This window comes from Conger conger, chromosome 1 (assembly GCF_963514075.1).
Source record: "Conger conger chromosome 1, fConCon1.1, whole genome shotgun sequence".
Classification (NCBI taxonomy): domain Eukaryota; kingdom Metazoa; phylum Chordata; class Actinopteri; order Anguilliformes; family Congridae; genus Conger; species Conger conger.
In genome coordinates, this window is record NC_083760.1 from 82,776,045 (window position 1) to 82,801,768 (window position 25,724).

The 25,724-nt window shown below is 42.4% G+C and overlaps 2 protein-coding genes across 2 annotated transcripts; both read left to right on the plus strand.

The window, feature by feature from the left end:
- Window positions 1-4: 4 nt before the first annotated feature.
- LOC133141238 (IgGFc-binding protein-like) lies at window positions 5-11,012 on the plus strand. Its single transcript, XM_061261718.1, has 7 exons — window positions 5-127; window positions 1,724-1,921; window positions 2,081-3,265; window positions 3,374-3,586; window positions 7,545-8,711; window positions 8,810-9,022; window positions 9,238-11,012. Exons 3-7 carry the CDS (start codon window positions 2,113-2,115, stop codon window positions 9,243-9,245), a joined length of 2,754 nt encoding a protein of 917 aa, XP_061117702.1. The 5' UTR covers window positions 5-127; window positions 1,724-1,921; window positions 2,081-2,112; the 3' UTR covers window positions 9,246-11,012.
- Window positions 11,013-13,966: 2,954 nt separating this feature from the next.
- On the plus strand, window positions 13,967-23,868 carry LOC133136827 (uncharacterized). Its single transcript, XM_061254638.1, has 7 exons — window positions 13,967-14,201; window positions 14,511-14,765; window positions 19,018-19,099; window positions 21,197-21,217; window positions 22,663-22,806; window positions 23,475-23,563; window positions 23,786-23,868. The coding sequence occupies exons 1-5, from the start codon at window positions 13,967-13,969 to the stop codon at window positions 22,718-22,720; spliced, it is 651 nt and encodes a 216-aa protein (XP_061110622.1). The 3' UTR covers window positions 22,721-22,806; window positions 23,475-23,563; window positions 23,786-23,868.
- Window positions 23,869-25,724: the final 1,856 nt, after the last annotated feature.

Below are 25,724 nucleotides of genomic sequence, written 5' to 3' on the forward strand. Positions count from 1 at the left end.
AACTCATCCACAGGTTCAGTCAGCTGCCAGACTTCTCAGTGCAAACCTGAAGAAGAGTGTAAAGTTGTAGAGGGTGTGAGTCAGTGTCTGGATAAAACCGTTCCGCAACCAGTGATTCCACCAAAAGGTAACTGATAAACATCAAAATAAATTGGCATCTAAGAAAAGTCTCACGGAACACCTCATACGTTTGAAATGTCAGAAATGTCAGAAATACTCTACTGATATAGGGGCGAGATGGCTCAGGCAGTAAGAGCAGTCGTCTGGCAGTCGGAGGGTTGATGGTTCGATCCACCGCTCGGGCTGTGTCGAAGTGTCCCTGAGCAAGACACCTAACCCCCAAATGCTCCTGACGAGCTGGTCGGGGCCTTGCATGGTAGCCAATCGCCATCGGTGTGTGAGTGTGTGTATGAATGGGTGAATGGAGAAGCATCAATTGTACAGCACTTTGGATAAAGGCGCTATATAAATGCCTGCCATTTACCATTTACCATAAAACATTTTTCATGTTCACAGTGGACATGACGTAAGTGTCAGAAAAACGTCTGCAAAAACACCTGAGAACAGACACATTTTCATACACATTAAGCTCTGATTCAAAAGTTTTTTAACTTGCACTAGACATAGGGTAAATCTTAGTCACAAGACAGAAACATGATCAGGATCTTCCTCCTCTCTCTTAGTTTTCATACGAGTTTACCATGTCGGATTTAAGAAACTCACCGATTGTCACAGAACTGTCCTAAATTAAAGTGACCATTATAATACAGTATATATGGTAATGTACATGGGTTATGTCGGATAGATGGCCAATTGATTAACAAGAGCAAGAATTGACACCTGATTAGGTAGACTGTGTTTCATACATTTTTGGCAAAATACAATAATATGGTGGACCTTTGATAAACTTTAGTGTCTTAAATAGTCCACTAAAATATGTTTGTGAAAACATTTGTGATCAGAAATAAGTAATGTAGTTGCTGAATTGATTCATATTTGATCTGCAATGCATATTTTGAAAGTATAATCCGAATTCGGTGTGACAGGGGAGCTATGCTGACATGCACTGCAATCCTCTTGTTTTCATGACTTATACAACATGTCAGGACCAATCATAAATTTTGTTCCTCCCTAAGAATGCATTTTGAATTAGTCTTCTTAAATCACTTGTTTTAAGAGATTTAAGCGATTTAAGAAGAAATCTGTTCATACAAGTGGTTCTTGCATGAGGCCCATTGAGTGATGATAATACTTGAGTATCTCATTATAAAAATGAAAATTCTCTCATAATTTTAAATGGAAGATTTATCTATCACCAATTGGCACTCGAATAGCCATTTGTGATTCACCTGTGAATTTTTGTGTAATTTACTTTTCGATAATAAATGATCACCTAACAAATAAATCGTGCAAAATGACATGGCAGGGCAAAGTCCTGCTTGGAGAGCTTGCATTTGTCATCATGGGCGACTGAGTGCAGATTGATGGGCAAAATGTGAAATTTTCTCCATTTAAAATGATATCTACAACAAAATAAAGTGTGCAAACGTGAAGGAGTCTGAAAACTTTCTGAAGCCACTGTACAAGTAGACCTGTGTGCAGGCTACAATAGACATGTGCTCTATTTTCTCGTCAAGAGGGCTGCAAGTGAAGTCCTGGGTTCATGTTCACTGAATGAACTGCAGGGCTGATGCTAAATGCATTGTGCTGTCTTTTTTAACAGAACTGACATGCATCTATAAGGGCCAGTCCCATCCTCCAGGGAAACCCTTCTGGGATGATTCTGACTGCACACAGTTCTGCGAGTGCAACCCTTCCACAGGTTTAGTCAGCTGTCAGACATCTCAGTGCAAACCTGGAGAAGAGTGCACACAAATCAACGATGTGAGAACATGCATTGCAAAAGCTGCACTGCCAAAAAGTATGTATATGTAAATGTATATGTCTGTATGTTTTAATATTTTCATGCCACAATTAGATTACTTAAAACACATTGGTGGTTTTGCTACGGCATTTTCTTGAGTACAATTTATTATAAACCATGGCAAATTATATGTTTTATGTTACTTTTGTGTTCCAGCAAATTATCAATACACATACATTACAGTCTTCATGCTCAACACAAATGCAGAAGAGAAAGGGAAAAACCAGCTCTACATTACCTCTTATCTATCAGATACAAATGTACTTGTCACTGTCAACAACTCTTCATTCAAGAAAGAGCTGACTATGCAGGGTGGAAAGTCTGAAACAGTGGAAGTACCTTCTGACACGGAATTGAGAGGCACAGGCAAATATTCCAAAACGGTCATGATACAATCCAACAAGTTCATCACAATTGTGTCCTCCAATCAGAAGAAGAATTCAGTGGACACCTCACTGGTGTACCCAGTCACTGAACTGGGCCAAGAGTATTATATCTTCACGCCATCAGCTACAGGTTACCCAAAGGAGTTGGCTGTTTTTGCCTTACAAGGCTCTACTTCAGTGACAGTAGAGTTGAAGTGTGCTGTCACCTTTGAAGATATAACTTATAAGCCAAATGAAAAGCTTACCACTCAAATTTCTGCATCTGAGGTCCTCTACCTGGAATCCAATGAAGACTGCACTGGATCAAGAGTGGTGTCACGCAAGCCTGTAGGCGTTCTCTCTGGACATGCTTGTGCCGGGAAGGAATCCCGATGCCAGCACACCTTTGAACAGCTGTTACCTGTAGAGAATTGGGGCACATCCTTCATTGTTTCACCTCTAGAATTTCAGAGCTTGCAGGACTCTGTCTTTGTGTTTGCCTCTCAGTCCACCCGGTTCACATACCAGTTTGGTCCTAAATCTCAGATTTCTGTCCTCAAGGCTGGTCAGTGGAAAGAGATTCCAATAGGTAGGAATCCACCATTAGTCATCTCTTCAGACCAACCCATTCAAGTCCTCTTCTACTGCAATGGTGGAGACCTTAGTGATGGCTCTGAATTTGACCCATTTATCATGAATATTGTACCCACTGAGAAGTTCTGTGAATCCTATACCTTAGAGGGCTTCACTAACTATGCCCTTATCATTGCCAAGACAAAGGACATTAAAGAAGTGCAATTTGATGACAAGCATCCATCCTTCAATTGGCAGCAGGTTCATCAGACAGAATACTCCTGGGCTCATTACACCTACGAGAACGGTCACCACACATTGAAGAGTCCTTCTGCCCCCATTGGAGTTTATAGTGTTGGCACAGTGGACCAGAACAGCTACGGAACTCCGGCAGCTTGTGGTTGTGAGTAGAAAAAATGGTGTTGTTGTAACATAATGACTTGAATCACTTTCAATTTAAATAACTGTGGAAAGACAGTTCAGTCCTGTGATTGTCCTCTTTGTTTTTCAGCCCTGATCTGTACCCAGAATGGTCAGTATTATCCTCCCGGAAAGCCATTCTGGGATGATTCTGCCTGCACACAGCTCTGCGACTGCAACCCTTCCACAGGTTTTGTCATCTGCCAGACATCTCAGTGCAATGCTGAAGAAGAGTGTAAAGTCATAGACGGCATGAGCAAATGTGTGGCAAACACCATCCTTGTACCTATGAATCCACCAAAAGGTATCTTTACATTCATGACGCTAAATCTTCCTCACATCAATTCTTCATGATAAAAAGGACTTTTTTTTGCCATTGGTATGAATTAAATTACATTCAAGTTTATTTGTATAGGCTTTTTACAATACAATATTGTCACAAAGAACCCAGGCCTGTGGCCTCCTCAGAGCAAGCCTAGGGCGACAGTGGCAAGGAAAAACTCCCTGGCTAACAGGAAAAAACCGCAGAACAGAACCAAGCTCAGAGAGCCCATCTGCTTTTGGCCAGCAATGTGCAAACAGTGAGTTTAACAGTAGTGTTAAATGTAATAAATACATTACTTAAATGAGTAAATAAAATAAATAATTATGCAGATAATAAATTATGCAAATAAAGGATGGCAGAAGTAGCAGGTTAGCTGGAGCTGGGATCAGGTTGTGGTGTTTGAGCTACAGCTCCAGGCCGGAGCCCAGAGCAGGGGGAGGAGGGCAGAAACAAGACAATGATTAGTGTATGGTAAGTGATAAAATTGAAAAAGATAAGCAGGACAGCAGAAAAGGGGTATTAATATGATACCCATTTAACAAATGCCTTTGCCAAGACATCTCAGGGTAAAATATTTTTGCCAAAAAATAATTTTATAGAATTGACTACTTGTGGTGGTGAATAAATTAATGTTGATTAGTTTTGGCAATGAAATTACACGCCAGTGAATTCTACCTCAGGGTTTCCTCCAGGAAATAGTTAATGGATAGGAAACTGCTTCAGGGCGGAAAGCAGATACCAAAGCTCACATTTATTGAATGGTTCAACATAAGATTATTGAGATCAGTGAATCGGAGGATTAATAAAAATTGTATTTGATCGGTCAGATTTTATTTCCTGACACTTTAAAAAGGTCAATCCTACATTCATTCATATATGCAAATGCAATATTTCATAAATTGTCAATTTATAGAATGGTATTTTGTAGCAATACTGGTTATTATTGCTTGACAGCATTGTCGTCTCACAGCAAGGAGGTCCTTGGGTTTGAATCCCGGTCGGCCGGGGCCTCTCTGTTAGGCCTTTCACGCCGGTCTGGTTCCCAAACCTAATTTTGAACCAGCAGGCACGTTCAGACCAAAAAAAAAATGGTTCGGAACCTGAAAAGTTGGTGCTCAGCTGGAACAAAAAAAATGTAGTTTTTTCCTTGCGAACCGTGACGTCAGCAGTAGGTGTGTCATATTACGCCTGCCTTGTGCATTGAGCAACACCCTCCATTGATGATGGAGGGCGGTGGAACTTTGGTTCTGCTTAAACTGGTATGGATGTGGGCTGGTTCACCAGAAAGCACCAAGGTTCTGAGACTCCAGAACGGAACCAGAGCCAGAACCAGAACCGCTTCTGTCTGAAAGCATCTTGTGTGGAGTTTGCATATGGATCACTCCATCCTCCTGTCTGCCCTGTCAGCAACGGGCATCTGTGGCACAGCCCTGGACTGGATTGAGTCCTACCTCTCTGGTCGCTCCTTCCAGGTTGCCTGGGCTGGTTCGATATCGACACCTCGGCCCCTCGCCACAGGAGTTCCCCAGGGCTCAGTCCTTGGCCCGCTTCTTTTTTCTCTTTACACTCGCTCCCTTGGCCCTGTTATCACTGCACATGGGCTATCCTACCACTGCTACGCGGATGATACGCAACTCTTCGTCTCGTTCCCGCCATCTGATACGCAGGTTTCAGCCCGTATCTCTGCTTGCCTGAGGGACATCCAGAGCTGGATGGACAACCACCATCTAAAGCTCAACCCAGGCAAGACTGAAATGATATTCATCCCTGCTAATACCTCTCCCCATCTGGATCTCTCCATTTCCCTCGGGGATACCACACTCACGCCGTCACCCAGTGCAAGCAACCTCGGCGTGGTGATGGACAGCAGACTGTCCCTTTCCGAGAACATTGCGGCGGTGTTCCTATACAACATACAGAGAATCCGCCCCTTCCTCACCCCCTACTCGACCCAGCTCCTGGTCCAAGCAATGGTTCTGTCCCGCCTGGACTACTGCAATTCCCTCTTGGCTGGCCTCCCAGCGTCCGCCATCAGACCCCTCCAACTCATCCAGAATGCAGCAGCTCATCTGGTCTTCAACCTTCCCAAATACTCACACGTCACCCCCCAGCTTACTTCCCTCCACTGGCTGCCTGTCATGGCTCGCATCAAATTCAAAACATTGGCGCTAGCCTTCCAAGCAGTTAAAGGGTCTTCCCCAGCTTATCTACAAAAAATCATCAGACCCTACACCCCTGCCAGACCTCTTCATTCAACCTCCACAGGCCGCTTGGCACCTCCCCCTCTCCGAACCTCTATGGTGGTGGAACGAACTCCCCGTTGAGGTCAGAACTGTAGAATCTCTCCCCACCTTCAAGCGCAAGCTGAAGACACACCTCTTCAAGCAGCACCTCGCCCCATCCCTCCCTACCTCCCTGTGAACCTTAATTGTTGTCTCTGTGACTTGCTTTGTGTATCGGTATTTTTAGTTGGCTAGGTAAGCAGTGTTTGGATAGTTAACCTTGGTCACGTTTGCTCTGTTTGTTTGTTGGCCCTCGTCCTTATCTTTGTTGTACAGGTAGCAGTTGAAATTGTACTTCCCTCTAGGGTCTTTCAGCGAACTTATCCCTAGTTATGGGTATGCACTTTGTTGTACGTCGCTCTGGATAAGAGTGTCTGCCAAATGCCAATAATGTAATGTAATGTAATGTAATGCATGTTCTCCCCGTGTCTGCGTGGGTTTCCTCCGGGTACTCCGGTTTCCTCCCACAGTCCAAATATATGCAGGTTAGGCTGATTGGAGAGTCTAAATTGCCCATGGGTATGAGTGTGTGAGTGAATGGTGTGTGTGCCCTAGGGTGAACTGGCGACCTGTACAGGGTGTATTCCTGCCTTTCACCCAATGTATGCTGGGATAGACTCCAGCCCCCCTGCGACCCTGTTCAGGATAAGCAGGTTGAGATAATGGATGGAATGGATGGATGGCTTTGGATAAGAGTGTCAGCTAAATGATAATGGATGGATGGATGGATGGATGTTTTGTTCAGACAAAATGTAGACATTGATAAACCAGACAAACTGGAATTATTTCTTGAAAATAATTACAATCTAAGGGATAGCCAACATGGTTTTCATAAGGGTTGGTCATGCCTGACAAACCTTTTGGCATTCTTTGAGGAAGCTACCAAGTGTTTTGATGTTAGCAGTATAAGAATGCTATAGAGGCACTGAAAAAGATTCAGAGAAGGGCAACCAGATTTATTCAATGTATAAATGATACGAGTTATGAGGATAGACTTAAAATGCTTAATCTCTGTAAGCTCAGTAAAAGTGACTTAAAGATTGAGCTTTTTCAATTCATTAAAGGGATTAACAAAGTGAATGACAGGCAATTATTCAGGATGAGTCCAGTATGGCACAAATGGACATTGGCAAAGGATAAATTCCGCACAGACATTAGGAAGTATTTTTTCACATAGAGAGGGGTCAATGTGTGCCAGGACATGTAGTGGATGCTGGAAGACTCGTTTTTCAAGACTAGGCTTGATACAGTGCTCGATACTATTCTGCTTTTAGGCAAGCTAAGCAGTAGGTACACTTATTGGTGGGAAAAGGCAAGCATTGCTGGGATGAATCGCCAGTTCACGCCATTATGTTATGTCATGGTAGAAAACAGGACAAAAATGTGGCTGAGAGTATTTTTGACAATCTTTATACTCAAACAGCTACCCCCAAAAGAGAGAATGCTGGTGTAATTATCTTTGGTGAACTGTCTCAACTCAAAGATTCATGAAATAATTGGATGACTTAATAGAAGAAAAAGAACATGAAAGTAACAGTAAACATTTTGTGATGCATTATTGACGGAAATAGACAGCATCTAAAAAATCAACAGCATCTAGACAATCATTTGTTACTTCTGTGTTTCAGCAAAATATCCCTTTGTTTACATCACAGATTATATACCCAAAGCCAATGGAAAAGGGGAGAGCGAAAATGAACTCTACATAGTCTCCGATCAACCAAATACAAATGTGATTGTCACTATCAACAATTCTCCATTTAAGGAAGAGATGGATTTGGAAGGCCCAAAATCTGTGAAAGTGCAAGTGCCCCCTGAGACGGAAATGGAAGGTACTGGTAAATATTCAGAAATAACAGTTGTTCCTTCCAGCAAGGTCATCACCATTGTGTCCTCCAATCAGAATGATAATTCAATTGACACCTCACTGGTGTACCCAGTGAATAAATGGGGCCAAGAGTACTATGTCACTCCATCAGCAAAAGGATACCCAAAAGAGCTAGCCTTATTCAGTGGCCCAGATGCCACTTCAGTGACAGTAGAATTGAAGTGTGGTGTTACCTTACAAGGTAAAACGTATCAACCAGGTGACAAACTAACTGTAAGTCTTGGTGCATCTGAAATTGAATACCTGGAGTCCAATGAAGACTGCACTGGGTCAAGAGTGGTGTCAGACAAGCCTGTAGGTGTCATCTCAGGACATGCTTGTTCTTGGGAGAACTCCCAATGTCAGCCCGCCTTTGAACAGCTGTTACCTGTTGAGCAATGGGGTACATCCTACATTGTCACACCTCTAGAGTATCAGGTCCTGACAGACTCCGTGTATATCTTTGCTTCTAAGCCCACTCGTGTCACTTACCAATTTGGTGAGAAGTCTCAGGACATTGATCTCAGTGCTGGTCAGTGGAAAGAGATTCCAATGGGTAAGAGTCCACCATTAGTCATCTCTTCCACCCAGCCCATTCAAGTCCTGTATTACTGCAATGGTGGCAAATTTAGCGATAGCTCAGCATTTGACCCCTTTATCATGAATATTGTGCCCACTGACAAATTCTGCCAGGCCCACACTCTAGAAGGTATGGAGGGCTTCAACTACGCCCTTATCGTTGCCAAGACCAAGGACATGAAAGAAGTGCAATTTGATGACAAGCGTCCATCCTTCAAGTGGGAAGAAGTTCATGGGACAGAATACTCTTGGACTCATTACGCCTACAAGAAAGGAAGAGGTCACCATGTATTGATGCATCCCACTGCTCCCATCGGAGTTTACAGTGTGGGCACAGCAAATAAAAATGGTTATGGAGCTCCTGCTGCTTGTGCTCGTAAGTAGAAAAAAAGTTTTCTGTCACACTTAAAGGAAGCCATTGCTGACACAGGGAAGATTTGAATGAGTTAATTTTCGTGCTACACTCTTTTTCAGTTCTGACCTGCTCCCACAATGGTCAGTATCATCCTGCTGAAAAGCCATTCTGGGAGGACTCTGCCTGTACAAAGCAATGCAAGTGCAACCCTTCCACAGGTTTGGTCAACTGTAAGGAGTCCAGTTGTAAAGCAGGAGAGGAGTGTAAAGTCATAGAGGGCATGAGCGAATGTGTGGCAAGCACCAGTCCTGCACCCGTGAATCCACCAAAAGGTACCATTGTTTTTAGTACACTTGCCAATAAGTCTGTTAACATGTAATGAGACTAACCCAGTGTTCTCACAGTGAGCGACTTGGTGGGTCACTCAAGTGTGTCAGGCTGAGGGAGGGGCAAGAGCTTAAAATTCCTCTTAGTGGTGTTGTGTAGCTACATTTGTAAATAGATAAATAACAACATAACACAGTGTCAAATGCATATGCTCTTTCAGGGTTTTAATCACGCAACAGATCAAGGAGATAAGCTGTTGAAAGAGCTTGCTCATCTTCATTTGAGATGGAGGTCTGGCGGATTCTGGATTCTGGGGTGAAAATCATATCTCTGCTTTATCCTTAGTGGCTGGGGAAGCAAAGCAAAATGCAAATAGTGCCTTTTGTTTCTTTTGTTTTCTGTTGTGTACTGCTGTTATTTTCACATTTAAAGAGAAGTCAGCATTCAGAGCATGCAAATGTTGAATCTTAATATCTTAATCTTCTTCAATAATAAGAAATGCTTCAAAGTTTTACACATTCAGCAACATTACTTTTTATATTGATTTGTCTAATCAATAATATAATAATATATCTATGCATTTAAAAAAGTTTTAGCACATCTTTTCCTGAGGCCTGAACATTCTGAACGTTTTCATGTACAAAAGGGACTTCCCATCTAGCCCATTACAAATGTGACAAAAAGGGGGAAATATTTTTCTTGTGAAATTTTAATTAAACAAAAAAAAAGGTGCTGCTCTCTTCATGTGCTTGGGTTTTAGATTATATAGTTTCGGCTTTGGATGTGAGAACTGAAAAATGGCGGTGAAAAAGTCCAGGTACTGTAACAGAAGTCACCATTTCTTTACCCACATGAAATATTCACATATTGTACACATTTTCTAATGCGTGACACCCCTGACATGTAACAGTCTTCATTTAAAGCCTTCATTTAAAACCTTTTTTTACATTTTATGGAAATGTTTCTACAGTACAATCTTTACACTTTCAGCTATGTTAGAAAGAATAAAAGTGGATGTAATGAATGAATTACATGGCGTAAATATTCATTGCTGCACTGTTTTTTCAGGACCTTATCACGATTTCAGTTCTGAGGAAGGGTGCTCAATCAGCTCAAAGTAATCCCAGGACATCCCAGGGATAATTTATATTCGTCCCAGACATACAGTACTGTGCAAAAGTCGTAGGCACCTGTATAACATTCTGTACAGATAAGATATAAAAATAATCCTAAATAAATGTACTATACATTTTACATTACATTTAAAAACTGAATCAAATGAATATTTTTTGTGACCACCCTTCGGCGTTAAAACTGCATCACTTCTCTGAGATACAGAACTGCAGGACAGCGTTGGCTAAGGCAAGCAAGCTTGTTGGATAACTTGCCAGTTCTTCTGCAGGCTTTGGTTGGCTCCTTGCTTCTTGCTTGCTCTGTAAAATTAAATCTATTGAAAAATGAATATTTGGAAATCTCAAATGTGTTCTTTTATACTAACACACACACACACACACAAAATTATATACATACATATATATATATATATATATATATATATATATATATATACTGTGCCTAAGACTTCTGCACAGTACTGTACTTTTTATCAAAAATTTGATAAATAAAATTAGATAAGCAGCAAAGCCTGCACCCCACCCCTGCTACCACTCATGACAGAGGCACAGTAATAACATTGGCTGATTATGTGCTCAGTGCTGTAGCCCCCTGCAGCTATTTCTATTAGGTAGTTGGGGTGCACCAAATCAAGACTTTTTGTGGCCAATTCCATTTGCAGATTTTTACAGGAAAAATTTGCTGAATCCAATAGCCAATTATGAATGTTTTTTTTTTTTTAAAGCAACTGTTACAGCCCTGGGCAGGACTTTGTACCTTCTGCTCACTGTTACCTCTTTCCTCTCTTCTGCAGGGTTAATTTTTTTAAAGTTCTTTTTCAAATTACCTTTGTTTAATAAAATAACTCTATTTCAAATGTTACCTTGTTGTGTTGTCTCTCTTGTCACGTCCCGTGCCTCTGTTTCATATTTCATCTCCATGTATTTTCTAAGTTTGTGTTCCTTTTCCTGCTTTTATATTTGCCCTGAGTCTGTTTCCCAGTCATACCCACCCGCACCTGTTATGTGTCTTAATATGGAATCACCCTCACCTCGCCATACTCTCCAGAGGTTTTTCCTGTTACCTGCTCCTGTGTTCCCAGTTCCGAATCCCATCCTGTCTCCCGCCCTCAGCCTCCTCTCCTCCTCCCAGCTCCTTCCCCGTTCCTGCCCCATCGGACTGACTTCCTGGTTCTGACCCTCAGTCGCTCTGAACCACGTATTGCCTGCTCAGCATTGCCCAGTCTGCCCGGCTTCTGACCATCCCCTGGCCAATCACTATGAACCGCCTTGTCTGTATTGCTACTGTTTGAACCTGGACTGTACGACTTTGTTTAATGGATCTACCTATTCTGCCATTTGTGAGTCCGTGCTTAGTCGCCGATAATCTCCCCGTTACATTCCTTTTGTCACGGCTTGTACACAACTAAGAATACATAAGATTGTTTACTTTTCCCGGGTTAAACTCGCCTTTAAAATTCAACAAGAAATCTGTCACCTAATAAAATTATATAAAATCTCAATTTAAAATTTAAATTTAGAATAAAGAACTATATATTTAGCATAATGAGTCAAACATACTATAAGATGCTTGCCGCAATTCCATTTGTTTTCAATAGTGTCAGCATAATTAGAAGATTACAGAATGTTAAGCTATAACAGAAGCATTTCCTGTATTGTTGTTTGACTGTGTGGGGGAAAATATCGATCCCAGTACCTTTTAATTAATGGGGTAGTCCACCCAAAAATTACCCGGAGTAGAATCTGTCCATCCAGATAACATTAGTTTCACTGAAATTAGTTAGTTTCACTCGCTGCAGCTCATCAATAAAACGGACCCCACGGGTCTTTACTTTCGACACTGCGGTACGAGAAAAAAGAAGAAGAAATAAAATGTTAAAGGTACAATAAGTAATTTCGGACTTCTAACGGTCCAGTGAGGAATAGCAGCAACAAACACCTTCAAACCACAACACTGTTTATCCCACCCGTTCTCAGTAAACACGCTGACGTTGAAACGCCATTGGCTGTAGCAATTAGAACCCATTTTTAAACAATATGAGCTTGAATTACTGTGCGGTTATACAATGTTTTGGTAGTGCCGGCCCTTCAACTGCATCTTTTCAAACCAGAATTTAAGGACTATAAACACCGGGAGAGGGTGCGTCTGTTCAGCAACAAATTACATTTTTATCCAGAACATTTGGATTCCTTGAAGACTAGCCTAACGTGCTTGCGGTGGCCTACGCAAGTCTATTAGGCCTTCAAACAACATGAAAAACATGGTAATCCCCTTTCAGGTTATACACAGTTGGATAAACACGTTGTTATGGTATTTGGTAATATTTAATGCGCGTAGACTGCCAACCTGTATTAAAGAAATGAAAGGGAGAAGACGAGTCGTGATTAACCACCAACCTCACTCACAGACGGCAACTCAACAACGGTCAAACTTCCTGAAGCAACACGCCCTGTCTCACACTGCCCCCTACCGGTTACTACGGACGTACAGTACTGTGTAGAAGTCTTAGGCACCCTTTACATGAACATATTACTGTAAGCAATTGACTACTTTTTACATAAAAACTTGATCAAAGCTGTCTGAGATCAGAAGCGAGGAGTCAACCAAAGTCTGCAGAAGAACCTCCCTGCTGATTGTCTTATAGAACTGCAGTACAGTGTTGGCCATCTCAGAGAAGTGATGCAGTTTTAACGCCGAAGGGTGGTCACAAAACAATATTGATTTTTATTCCGTTTTTAACTATTCTGCCAAATTACTAAAATGTAATGTAAAATGTATAGTATGTTTATTTAGGACCTTTCATTGAATTATTTTTGAAAGAATCTTCTCTATACACAATGTTATACAGGTGCATAAGACTTTTGCACAGTACTGTATTTCAATATGCAATCCTTGAGGCTTTTAGTAATCCTCTAAACACAGTTTGACGATTAATGCTAAATCTGTCCATGAAAACAATGTTTCGGTATAATAAATGTATTATGTAAGCAATGTAATATCAATAAAAAAAATTTAAAAAGTGGTTCCCTATGCGCGGGGGATTACATGAAGTTGCATTTAGGTTGTAAGCACGAGGTAATATCACCGACGAGGATTCATAGCGTCGCCGGTGCAGTTTGCTGGAGCTGTGTCAAGTTTCTCTTGTCACAGACGGTCTGAGCAGGAAACGTGATGGAGCTAGTGGACAGCTTCAATACTTCCTCTCTCTTGATTTGGAACGATGTAAAGCCACTTCTGCTCTCCACGTCAGTCGCAGTCTACATTCGCGGACAACTATTTGGACCAGAGGGAAAAGTCAATTTAACGTGCCTTAAGCGTATCGCGAAGATGCATTGTCGTTCAACCTCAATTTGAAGGGATCTTCTAGACGGCTTCTCTGTTTCATCTATGCTTTATTCCCGAAAGCAAAAATGTTGAAAGCTGCGTTTGTGTTTAGCATTTTCTGCATGGCTTTGCCAGGTAAGTGTTTTATTTGGTTTATGACGGACTTGTTCCATTTGCTTGGGTTCCTCTTGTGATCCCTTTCAGAAGTCACCCAGACGTCCTTGCATTGCAGGCTTAGTTATTTATAATATATTGATTGGCTATTATTTGCAGGTATCAGCCAAATGACTAGTGTCCCCTGTTCTTCAGGCAGGATGTGTTACACAAACTGATCCTAGTTATCACTGGTATTTCTACTTGTGTTCTCAGCGGTTTTGGGAAATGTGTGGTCGGTGTCCTTTCCCACGAAAGAGTCATGCGTTTGGGCTGGAACAACAACTACGATACCCTGTAGGCACGAATATCCCGGTCGGTTCAGCATAAAGACAGTGATGTGGTTCCGCCTCACTGCGGATGGCAAAAGCGAAAATGTAATTCACACCGACCAGAACGTGGTGAGCCCCACCTACAAGGGCAGGGCCCGATACACCGGTAGCTACAAGACGTGCAATCTACAGATCACTAACATCAGGAGTACGGACAGCGGGCTGTACTGCTTTAGGTTTGAGACAGACCGGTGGCAAGGCAAATGGACCTCGGCCAATGCGGCGACCCTTTCTATTACAGGTAGAGTCTTTTTGTAGCATACTATGTAACGAATTGGGTTTATAATTCTAACGTTGCAGGTTTGATTCCTGGCTGTGGCACTGGCATCATACCCAAGATTTATGTAAATAAAAAATAAATGAAAGCTGTATAAATTGTTCTGGGTAAGAGTGTTAAATGTGTTGTTCTACATAGTAGTATGACTGTATGAGACCATTATATGATTAAAAAATATTGAATATTATAATAATACATTTTATTTGTATAACACTTCAATTGCAATTTTTTCCCCCCTTACATTTTTTTACATTGCCCGTGCATTTGTTGCAGAGCTCCAAGTGGACGTCCATCCAGCTAGAACCGAGAACAGGTTTGCGTCCGGAGAGACGGTCTATCTGAGGTGCACAGCTCGGGGGTGTGCGGCCCCAGGGAAGACGTTCGCCCTCTACAGGAACGGCCTGAACCTCGGGCCGGCCAATAACTGGTTCATGATCAATAACTTTGACCCACAACTTGCGGGCACATTCACCTGTCGTATTCCCTCTCAGAGGATACAGTCCCCGGGCATCACTCTGGCTGTTGGCCGTAAGTAAAGTCCGTTTTTAAATGTAGTTACAACAGTTACATTTACTGAAATACATTGAACCATAGTTTGTAGAAGCAGTGAGTTTGTGACTAAACGCAGATGACAGTTTTCATGTCAGTAATACAGATCCTCACTTTCCAGTAGGTTCACTGTGGGAAGGCAGACCGCTCTGACCTTTAATAAGTTCATTAATTAGCCTAATTACACACATACAGTAGCTCTGCACAGGAAATACGGACAGAGCTGACCTTTGGCTAATGAAGGACTTAGTAATGGAGCTTTATTTGTCGGGTTATTTCCTGAACTCTTCTCTGTCGCCATGCCAGATGCTCCGCGGTCGACCTCGGTCACGGTCAGCCAGGTCAAACAGGACGCAGGTACATACAGGTGACATTGAGCACTACGGGCTTGGACCTCTCGAAGCCCAGGGAGTTCCTGGCCACGCAGTGGTACAGGCCGAAGTCAGAGGGCCCGGCCTTCCACAGCCGGAGCTGGGGCTGGAAGCTGTGGGGAACACTGCCGCTCTCTCGGTCCTTAAACCAGGCGTAGCTCTCCACTGGAGGGTCAGCGCTGCTGCTGCAGGTCAGGGTGACCGAGCGGCCCGCCATAATCGCACCCGACTGGCTGACCGTGACCGAGGTCGACCGCGGAATGCAGAATTTAATAAGCTTATTAGCATTTTTGGTTTAATACGGTTGCATATCCTGACCGCATGCTCCAAGAGTCAGTCAACAAGGTCCCTGTGTTAGTCCAGGAGAGGGACCGGTTTGAAACAGGTCACAGGGCGAGGGAATCAAGTGAGCAGTCGTATTGATCAGCTGCTGAACGATTCTGTGAGAAACCATGTACCATCGTGGCTTAATGATATTGCCCGTGCCATATGTGTAATGTTTTCTCCATTTTACAGCATTATAAGATGCCATCGGACAACATTGCAAAAATAATTTTTAATTAAGCTCTGGATATAATTCCGGTCAGTCACTAAGTACAAATTCTTTCAAACATTTGAATGAGGAGCAGCCTTTAAGTTATATGGGCGACATTGGCTCAGGCGGTAAGAGCAGTCGTCTGGCAGTTGGAGCGTTGCCGGTTTCATCCCGCCCTGGGTGTGTCCCGACGAGCCGTTTGGTGCCTTGCATGGCTGCCAATTGTCATTGGTGAATGAGAAGCAGCAATTGTACAGCCTTTTGGATCAAGGTGCTATATACAGTGCATCCGGAAAGTATTCACAGCACTTCACTTTTCCCACATTTTGTTATGTTAAAGCCTTATTTCAAAATTGAATAAATTCATTTTTTTCCTGAAAATTCTACACACAACACCCCATAATGACAACATGAAAGAAGTTTTTTTGAAATTTTTGCAAATTTATTAAAAATAAAAAACTAAGAAATCACATGTACATAAGTATTCACAGCCTTTGCTCAATACTTTGATGCACCTTTGGCAGCAATTACAGCCTCAAGTCTTTTTGAACAAGCTCGGCACACCTATCTTTGGGCAGTTTCGCCCATTCCTCTTTGCAGCACCTCTCAAGCTCCATCAGGTTGGATGGGGAGCGTCGGTGCACAGCCATTTTCAGATCTCTCCAGAGATGTTCAATCGGATTCAAGTCTGGGCTCTGGCCGGGCCACTCAAGGACATTCACAGAGTTGTCCTGAAGCCACTCCTTTGATATCTTGGCTGTGTGCTTAGGGTCGTTGTCCTGCTGAAAGATGAACCGTTGCCCCAGTCTGAGGTCAAGAGCGCTCTGGAGCAGGTTGTCATCCAGGATGTCTCTGTACATTGCTGCATTCGTCTTTCCTTCAATCCTGACTAGTCTCCCAGTTCCTGCCGCTAAAAAACATCCCCACAGCATGATGCTGCCACAACCATGCTTCACTGTAGGGATGGTATTGGCCAGGTGATGAGCGGTGCCTGGTTTCCTCCAAACATGACGCCTGGCATTCACTCCAAAGAGTTCAATCTTCGTCTCATCAGACCAGAGAATTTTGTTTCTCATGGTCTGAGAGTCCTTCAGGTGCCTTTTAGCAAACTCCAGGCGGGCTGCCATGTGCCTTTTACTAAGGAATGGCTTCCGTCTGGCCACTCTACCATACAGGCCTGATTGGTGGATTGCTGCAGAGATGGTTGTCCTTCTGGAAGGTTCTCCTCTCTCCACAGAGGAACGCTGGAGCTCTGACAGGGTGACCATTGGGTTCTTGGTCACCTCCCTGACTAAGGCCCTTCTCCCCCGATTACTCAGTTTAGACGGGCGGCCAGCTCTAGGAAGAGTCCTAGTGGTTCCAAACTTCTTCCATTTACGGATGATGGAGGCCACTGTGCTCATTGGGACCTTCAAAGCAGCAGAAATTTTCCCCAGATTTGTGCCTCGAGACAATCCTGTCTCAGAGGTCTACAGACAATTCCTTTGACTTCATGCTTGGTTTGTGCTCCGACATGCACGGTCAACTGTGGGACCTTATATAGACAGGTGTGTGCCTTTCCAAATCATATCCAATCAACTGATTTTACCACAGGTGGACTCCAATTAAGCAAGAAGAAACATCTCAAGGTTGATCAGTGGAAACAGGATGCACCTGAGCTCAATTTTGAGCTTCATGGCAAACGCTGTGAATACTTATGTACATGTGATTTCTTAGTTTTTTATTTTTAATAAATTTGCCAAAATTAAAAAAAAACTTCTTTCATGTTGTCATTATGGGGTGTTGTGTGGAGAATTTTGAGGAAAAAAATGAATTTATTCCATTTTGGAATAAGGTTGTAACATAACAAAATGTGGGAAAAGTGAAGCGCTGTGAATACTTTCCAGATGCACTGTAAATGCCAACCATTTACCATAAATATTTTAAAACATGAATGTTCTCCTGGTTGACAGCCTGGTTGCAGTCAATGTTCAGGCTTCTGCGCTCTGCCAGTGGGCTCAGGCCGCTGCAATGCATAGTGTATCCACAAGGCGGCAGCAGAGGGCTATAGTTTTGTGCACACGTGGGGCGAATACGTCATTGTCTTTCGATTCAAAATCTTTACTGTGCCTAGTTGATGTTCCCTAGTGCAATTGAGCCGACAAAGAGGACCAGAGGGTGGGGTCTGCACTTTTTGAGAGTATTTAGTACATAGTTTCCAAGACACCAGGCAAGCTCACTAAAGCACAGAAAGGGATTTAAATCCAAAACAATTACGTATTTGACCCAGATTTACATTTACATTTTAGTCATTTGGCATACGCTTTTAATCCAAAGCGACTTACAAGTGCATAGGTTCTACCATAAGTCAAAGCATCACATCCAGAAACTAGCAAAATACACATGAAATGCTGTTCTAAACATAGTTGTCATCATAAGTGCATTTCTTTTTTTTTTTTCTTTTTTTTTGGGGGGGGGGGGGTTAGACAAGGATAGGGATATCAGAAAGGAGGGGCAGGGGAAATCAGAAGGGAGGACTAAGGTAGAGTTTGAAAAGGTGGGTTTTGAGTCTGCGTCGAAATAGGGGGAGGGATTCTGCTGTTCTGACAGTGGTAGGCAAGTCATTCCACCACTGAGGAACCAGAACGGAAAACAGGCGTGAACGTGCAGCTCGACCGCCAGGTGCACGTAGAGAGGGAACCGTAAGGCGATATGATATAATGTGGCAACTAATAACTTGGCCGTATAATGCTTGAGTTATAGCTTCTAATCTATCAAATCTATCAGAATGTGAGAAAATATTTCATGATTAGAACATGTAATTTACCCCCATCTTGCCTCAAACCACCTGCTCCTGCCAGAGATTCAGGAGATTGTTTCATTGTCATTTGAAATCACTGTTTCTGCTGAATATTGTTTCCATTCAGTTCAACAGGAAAAATTGTCAGGAGAAACATTTATTTTCGTATCTACTGCATACATGGCAGCAGCACAGTGGTTTGAGGCTCATTTGATACCTTACACCCTTGATGACTTAAAGCCATTTAGCCAACAAATGTGTTCTCTACTGTATCAGCATAATTTACAGATGAATCTAGTCCCACCCCCCAATTCCATTGAATGGGGAGATCCATTCAAATGCAATAATAATAATTAACAGGTAATTTAAACATTTTTTTGTAAAAATCTCAAATTGTGGAGTTCAAAGAGGCAAATAAAATACATGATGGGTTTTTGTCCCAAACATTATGGAGGGCACTGCATGTTACCCGAGACAGGGGGTTATCTCCTTCGCATCCTAATTACTTTTTCAGACTAACGGGCGTGTCTTGTTTCTGATTGACAGGCAGGCTGAAGGTGATCGCCCTGGCCTCTGCTGTGGGCATGTCCGCCAGCCTCATTACACTCACTGTGATGGTGATGATAAGGTAGGACACCGCCTTCCTGTGATGCTGTGTCACACTGACGGCGGTGCCTGTCACAGCATTCCCCAAACATCCAGTGAGCAGCAGGTCTGCGGGGAAAACGCATTGTTAATGAGAGAGGTCTTATCTCATTAACAATGCGCTCTTATCCCAAAAACAGCCTATCATACATTAACACTACTGATTTGTGATGGCTCACATTCATTGTGTTCAAAAGGAGACACAGATATGCAAACTGCTACATTTCTCAAAGGAAAACATATTATCATGTGACTGCCATACACATTGCATGCATCTTCCATATATTTTCCAAAACCATTTGTATCATTAATATAAAAATTAAAGAACATTTTTAGTTTTAGTCATGTAGTTCTTATATTTTGAGCATACTCCACAAATTCTAAATCAGTAATGCATTTTACTTGTAGTTATTTTTTTGCATGAAAGTTCCATGAGTGGGCAAGCTGTTAGCACAAGTAGAGAAGTGATACCTCTCCTTAGGGTGTGTGTGGTGGGAGTGGAGAAAGGAAATAACTAAAGGAGAAGTGAGTGATTTAGATGCTCGTGTGCATGACTTCTCCATGGAACATCCAGTCATAAACACATACATTTGGCAGGGGCCCAACATGTCCCCAAAGTGTGTGTAGGCCCCACTGGCCAAGGACCACACCCCCACCCCAAACCCTTGGTCCCCTTCCCTCTGTTTGTTTTGCCCGCCACTCTGCGTACATTTTCTAGGGCTAATAATCCTGGTAAAGCGGCTTCTCTGTAATCCACCAACAGGCAAAACTGATGTCCATGTCTAATCTTTTCCAAAAAGGGTTGATGCGGATGCAGGTTTTTGTTTAAGCCCAGCAGTATGACACCTGATACAACTAAATAAGTCATCTTGGTCTTCATTGAAGACCTTGTTGAGCAGAATCAGGTGTCTTAGTGCTGGGCTAAAACAAAAACATGAGAAACCTGTGAGAGAGACAAACATCAGCTTTATGCTCATATAGCGTTGAAACAGAGAAAGTATTATTTCACCACATGGCCCACCCTGGTATTCCTTATGTAAGTGGGGTAGAGCACTTGCCCGGGGTGAGATTTAACGATTTGCCAGTCTTGCCCCTAGCTAAGTGCAACGTCTTTATTTTTAACCCAAATGTCGTCAAAGCAACCAGCTGCAAGGCTTTAACTTTACTGCACCTTCCTGTGCTTACCTGTAAACCAGCTATGCTACTGTACATACAATGACATCAGATATATTATTACTTCAAGTTTATTTTGCCGGTGCCGACAGTTAGGGTTGCCACCTCAGTCCTGTAAAAAATCCTGGACACATACGAAGCTGGCAAACTGAGTAAGCGGGACTGTATGCAGAGTAAAACTCAGAACAGCTATTTCTTTTTACTTTAGTCTATGTTCCATATTTGAAGGGGTTCCAGTTTTTACTTGGTGCAGAAGTAAAGCCAAGTGAGTTAGCCAGCTTTGTAACTGGATAAATAGTCGTCAAAACAGTCAAAACAGGAAACGTATGACTGTATGGGCCATATTTTGTATCATAACAGCATAGCCTTGGCTGAAAATGATCAGACTCTGGCTGTGATATTACCACATAAAATAAAGTGATGTAGGCAACCGGTTATGTGTAATAACAACTTTATTCTGTTTTGACAATTACATAATACAGCACTATGGACCATCAGGTAATTAGCATTTTCCCTAGAGCATTTGCCTGATTTTGAAAGCCATCTTCATAATGCAATAATTATGGTCATAGCATGGCAAGTGGTCTGGCAAATACAGATAAAGCCATCTCTGGTCCAAAGCATGCATTTCCTCAGGAACTAGTCCACAGCAGAGGCTGCTCTGCGGTCTGCCAGTTCATCCGGTCCCCACCTGGCCGTACTCGACAGTGACTTCCATCACGCTCAACGAGGCTGCTGTTGAGTTTCATTTTCCTTTCTCCACAGCAGGACCACCTTCCCTTCCACCAGGTTCCACGCTGAAATTCGTATTGTAATGTTTGTGAGAGAGTTTGCTCGTGGTGTTCTGGTTACAGTCAAATTAATGTTTGCTTTGTATTTATTTCCAATCTAAATGTTTCTTTTTCAGGTCCTGTGGTGGGGCAACAGGGTATGTATGCATTTTTCTTAAAATGATTATACAAATTGTACACTATGTGGAAAATGCCTAAGGAAAGCAGCAGTGCTTTCAGACGCCTGTGCGTCTTCGCTCTCAAGCGGGGAATTCACGTAGCGACCCGGGTACTAAAGGCAGCCTGTCGTTGGTCTACTTCTTGCCATTTCATCTTTGAGAAGAAAATAAAATGTATTCAGATTCATAAAAGTCATCAAAGTCTGCTTCAGCACAGTGTAAAGGTACCTCCCACTAGCCAGCTTAATATATCATTATTTTGATGATTTAATTATTTAATTACAATTGATTATTTAACCCTTTGAAGCCTGGCTAGGTTTTTTGGAATGCTTTTTTTTTCCAGAATTCATTCAGTGTTCTTGAACTCCATTGCTTTCAATCACCAGTACTGATTATTGCATCCATATTATTATAGAATATTGAGTAAAGAACATTCTAATCACGTTTGTGGTCTCACACCATGAAGGGCTTAAAAGGCCATCTATTGTGTTTACACACACATACAGATTTCATTGGTATATCCTGTAACATACTACCATAGAGATAAGACAGGTGTGATGTCACTTAGCTGGCACAAAACAGAGACAATTTCCACCAATCACAGAGGAAATTGGTAACAACCAATAGAACAGTAGCAACAGTGATTGGTGGTTTGAACTGGCTGGATACACACAGGGCTTCAAAAAGTGTAGCCTATTAACCTATCACCACGGGTATAGTTCTATCAACGATTTTTTTAACAGTTTTCTTAAGATCTTGCCATGAGAGCCGTGGTGGCACAACAGGCTAAGACGCAGCAGACTTGCGGTTGCAGTCTGCTGTAGTTGCACACCGGGGACTGGGGTTTGATTCCCGGTCCTGCTAAAAAGCCAAGTTTGGCTGGCTCATGTGGAGCAGCAATAATTGGCTCGCTGCTCCAGAGGGAGGGACTTGGCAGGGTTAGTAGATCGCTGCACAATAAAGCACCTTGAACACCTCGAGTGCCTTGGAATCATGGTCACGACTTGTGTGTCACTCTCCTGCCGGCTGCCGAGGGATGGGGTGTGGGTGGTGTATCTAATAGTAGCTCTAATTGAATCAGACGGGGTCCAATTGGGAGAAAAAGGGAAAAGAAATTGAATTATTATTATTTATTTTTTTTAAAAGATCATGCCATGACTGTCCTCCTATTGTAAGCCAAAATAGTTGTTACTTGCTACCAATTAATTTCAGAAAAAAAAAATTTTTTTTATGATTGGATAAGAAAGATGGCCTAAGTTAGTCAGAAAAGAAAATGAAATGGCAAATTACCTGTTGCTCATGGTGCCTTCAAACAAAGCAAAAAGAGGATGTTAGTGCATTAGAGCACACATAACATGACAGTGGAGTTGTAGTATTTTATTTATGGCTGGTTTTGTTCCCTTTCTTTTGCATTGTTTCTACAGACTGCCGGTCTTGCATACACCTGGAAATAGGCACTGTGGTGGGCATCATCGTGGCTGACATTGTCCTGACCCTCCTTATCGCCCTCTCTGTCTTTTTCTTTGTGTCCCGCCTGAAGAAGAGGACTCGGCTAGAAGCCCTGGAAAGTGGGTAACACCAAGTCCCCCCACACACCCAATCACACAGGCACACACACACACACACACACACCCACCCACACAGGCAAGCACATACACACACACCCACCCACACAGGCATGCACACACACACACGCCCACACACACAGGCATGCACACACACCCAATCACAAGGCATGCACACACACACACACACACACACACCCACTCCCACAGGCATGCACACACACCCAATTGCACAGGTATGCACATAAAAACACACTCACACAACATGCACACACACAGACACACTCACACAACATGCACACACACAGACACTGGCACACATACAGCACACAGAATGACACACACGCACACGTACACACACCCTAGAGCATAGGTCAACAAAAGTTTTCCATCTAACACTGTGTGTGTGTGTGTGTGTGTGTACATGTGTGTGTCTGGGCTCAGTCATTTGAAAATTTTTGTAAAAAAGAAATTGGAATGATTTATGGGAGATTTCTCCTGCATGTAGTAACGAGAAGACAAAAAGCATGTATTTTCAATGTGATTTGCTTTTAAATGTGATTTTGCATGAGCCTGTCCTTTGTGAAGATGAACCGGTTTTTATAGTGTATGACATGCAACTCCTGAACCAGAGAATATTTCCATGACCTCTCTTCTCTTCCCTCTACCAGTTAAAGAGAAAACACAGTCTAAAACACAGGCCAAAACACAGGCACACATGTCTACGAGAAAGAAGCCAGAAGCAGAGTCTCTCTACCAGGTATATTCACCTCCCCGAAGACCTCACATCACAGATTGTATCATTAACTTCCAGCGTGTGTCTGCTTGGGGTGGATAAATCATGCACTTTGGCCACAAGCTCTCGGAATTAAAGTCCTACCTTTGTGACATGTGCGTGTGTGCATGTATATGTGTGTGTGCGCGTGTGTTTTATGTGTGTAAGCTTGTGTGCTGATATGCGCATGTGATTGGGCCCTCATAGGAGCTTCAGGGGGTGCAGGACGATGAGTACAGTGATCTCAGACAGTTCCAGAAACAAGGCCACTCCAGACCAAGCGTCAAAGGTGTGGCTGCTTTCAAAGCACACACACTCCAGCTGTGTGACACTGTCTGTCTGTCTCTCTGCCTGCAGCCGTTGCAAAGTATGAAAATACAAATGCCATGGTGAACCTGTGAGTATAAAGGCTATGTGGGGGGGGGGGATGTTCTCAGGCCAGATGTTTCATAAGCTCTCGTGAGGTCTGATTTTAACCCTTTTGAGGTTTTTTTGGAATGTTGTTTTCGTCAGCATTCTAAATCAGTGTTCTAGGACTTGCTTCCTTTCATTCGTTTACTTTTATTTAAGCTCGGAGACGCACTGAGAGCAGGTGCCCTCTTTTGCAAGTATGCTGAATGTATGTATAAATACAACGACAATTTGAAAAATAAATAGCAAGATTAACCGTAGTGATTGCTACACCAGAATTATTCACATATTTGGTCACCTTATGAAAACTGAAACTGTGATTACTGTTAACCACATCATACCATCATTTGTATCATGTCAAACCAAATACATTTTAATTGAACCCTTTGAGGTCATTTCCTAAGAGGAGAAGGCGCATCTGCACTCTCCTAAGAAAAACGTAATTTACATTTTCTTGAAAGTGTCTTGGATGACAAAAACATGAATGAAAAGGGTTAATTATGGAATCTCATTTTAATTGAATGTCCCATATATTAAGATAAGTACTGCATAGGGTTCAGGGAAGCCAAAATGTAATGCCCTTGTATGAGGACACAAGGCCTCAGGAGGTGAAATATCAGAGGAAAATTTTATATATTTGATCATTATCATGAAAAGTACTCATTACAATCTTTATACTTTACATGTTCATATATGCTATATGTTGAATTATGAAAAGTAACAATACCTTTTGAAAATTAAGTTTAATGGCTGTATAGTTTTTATATAAATGTTGTTTATTTATTGACTCTTCATCTGATTGTGCTGAATCAACTTGATGATCTAAAATAATAAAATATGTTTAAGAAATTTTTAATTGATGTATTGATGCATTTGTCATTTTTAAGTCAGAGATGGTGAGATTTTTGCTATTTCTTTCTGAGAAATAGGGCCTGATTTTCATGAATCGACTTATGAAGGGCCAATCCAGGCTTGAGACATGCACAGGTGTGAACCCAAGTATTCTGTCACAAGAACTTGTTGCTTAGTTATGAAAGTCCTCCATACCCTCTAAGGCAGGGGTGTCAAACTGAATCCCCAGGGGGCCTCAGTGTCTGCGGGTTTTTGTGGTTTCCTTTCAATCAGCTGCCAATTAAGGCCAATTAAGGCCTTGAGAACAAGGCGTGTGGATACTTTAACCAATCAATGACTTGAATGAACCCAGAACACCCCAAAAACCAGCAGACACTACAGCCCTCCAGGACTTGAGTTTAACACCTGTGCTCTAAGGTGTAGGATATACAGAACTAATCAGTGGAATTCAAATGCACTCACTCATGTGGCAGCAACTAAATGCATAAAAGCATGCAGACGTGGTCAAGAGGTTCAGCTGTTTCTCAGACCAAATGTCAGAATGGGGAAGAAATGTGACCAAAGTGACTTTGACCTTGGAATGATTGTTGGTGCCAGACAGGGTGGTTTGAGTATTGCAGAGACTGCTGATCTCCTGGAATTTTCACACACAACTAACCACACATTGCAACAGAGGTAGACAGAAGAGCGTCTCTGAACACACAATGTATCAAAAATCAAAGTAGATAGGCTACAGCAGCAGAAGACTTACTAAGTAAGTAATGAATACCTAATAAAGTGTTCTCTGAGTGAATTTTTTTTCTGAAATCATTTATCACTAAATTCGCCCACCATTGCAGTAATACAGGACTTGAATGGGCTCGGTGGAAGAGATGATGAATGG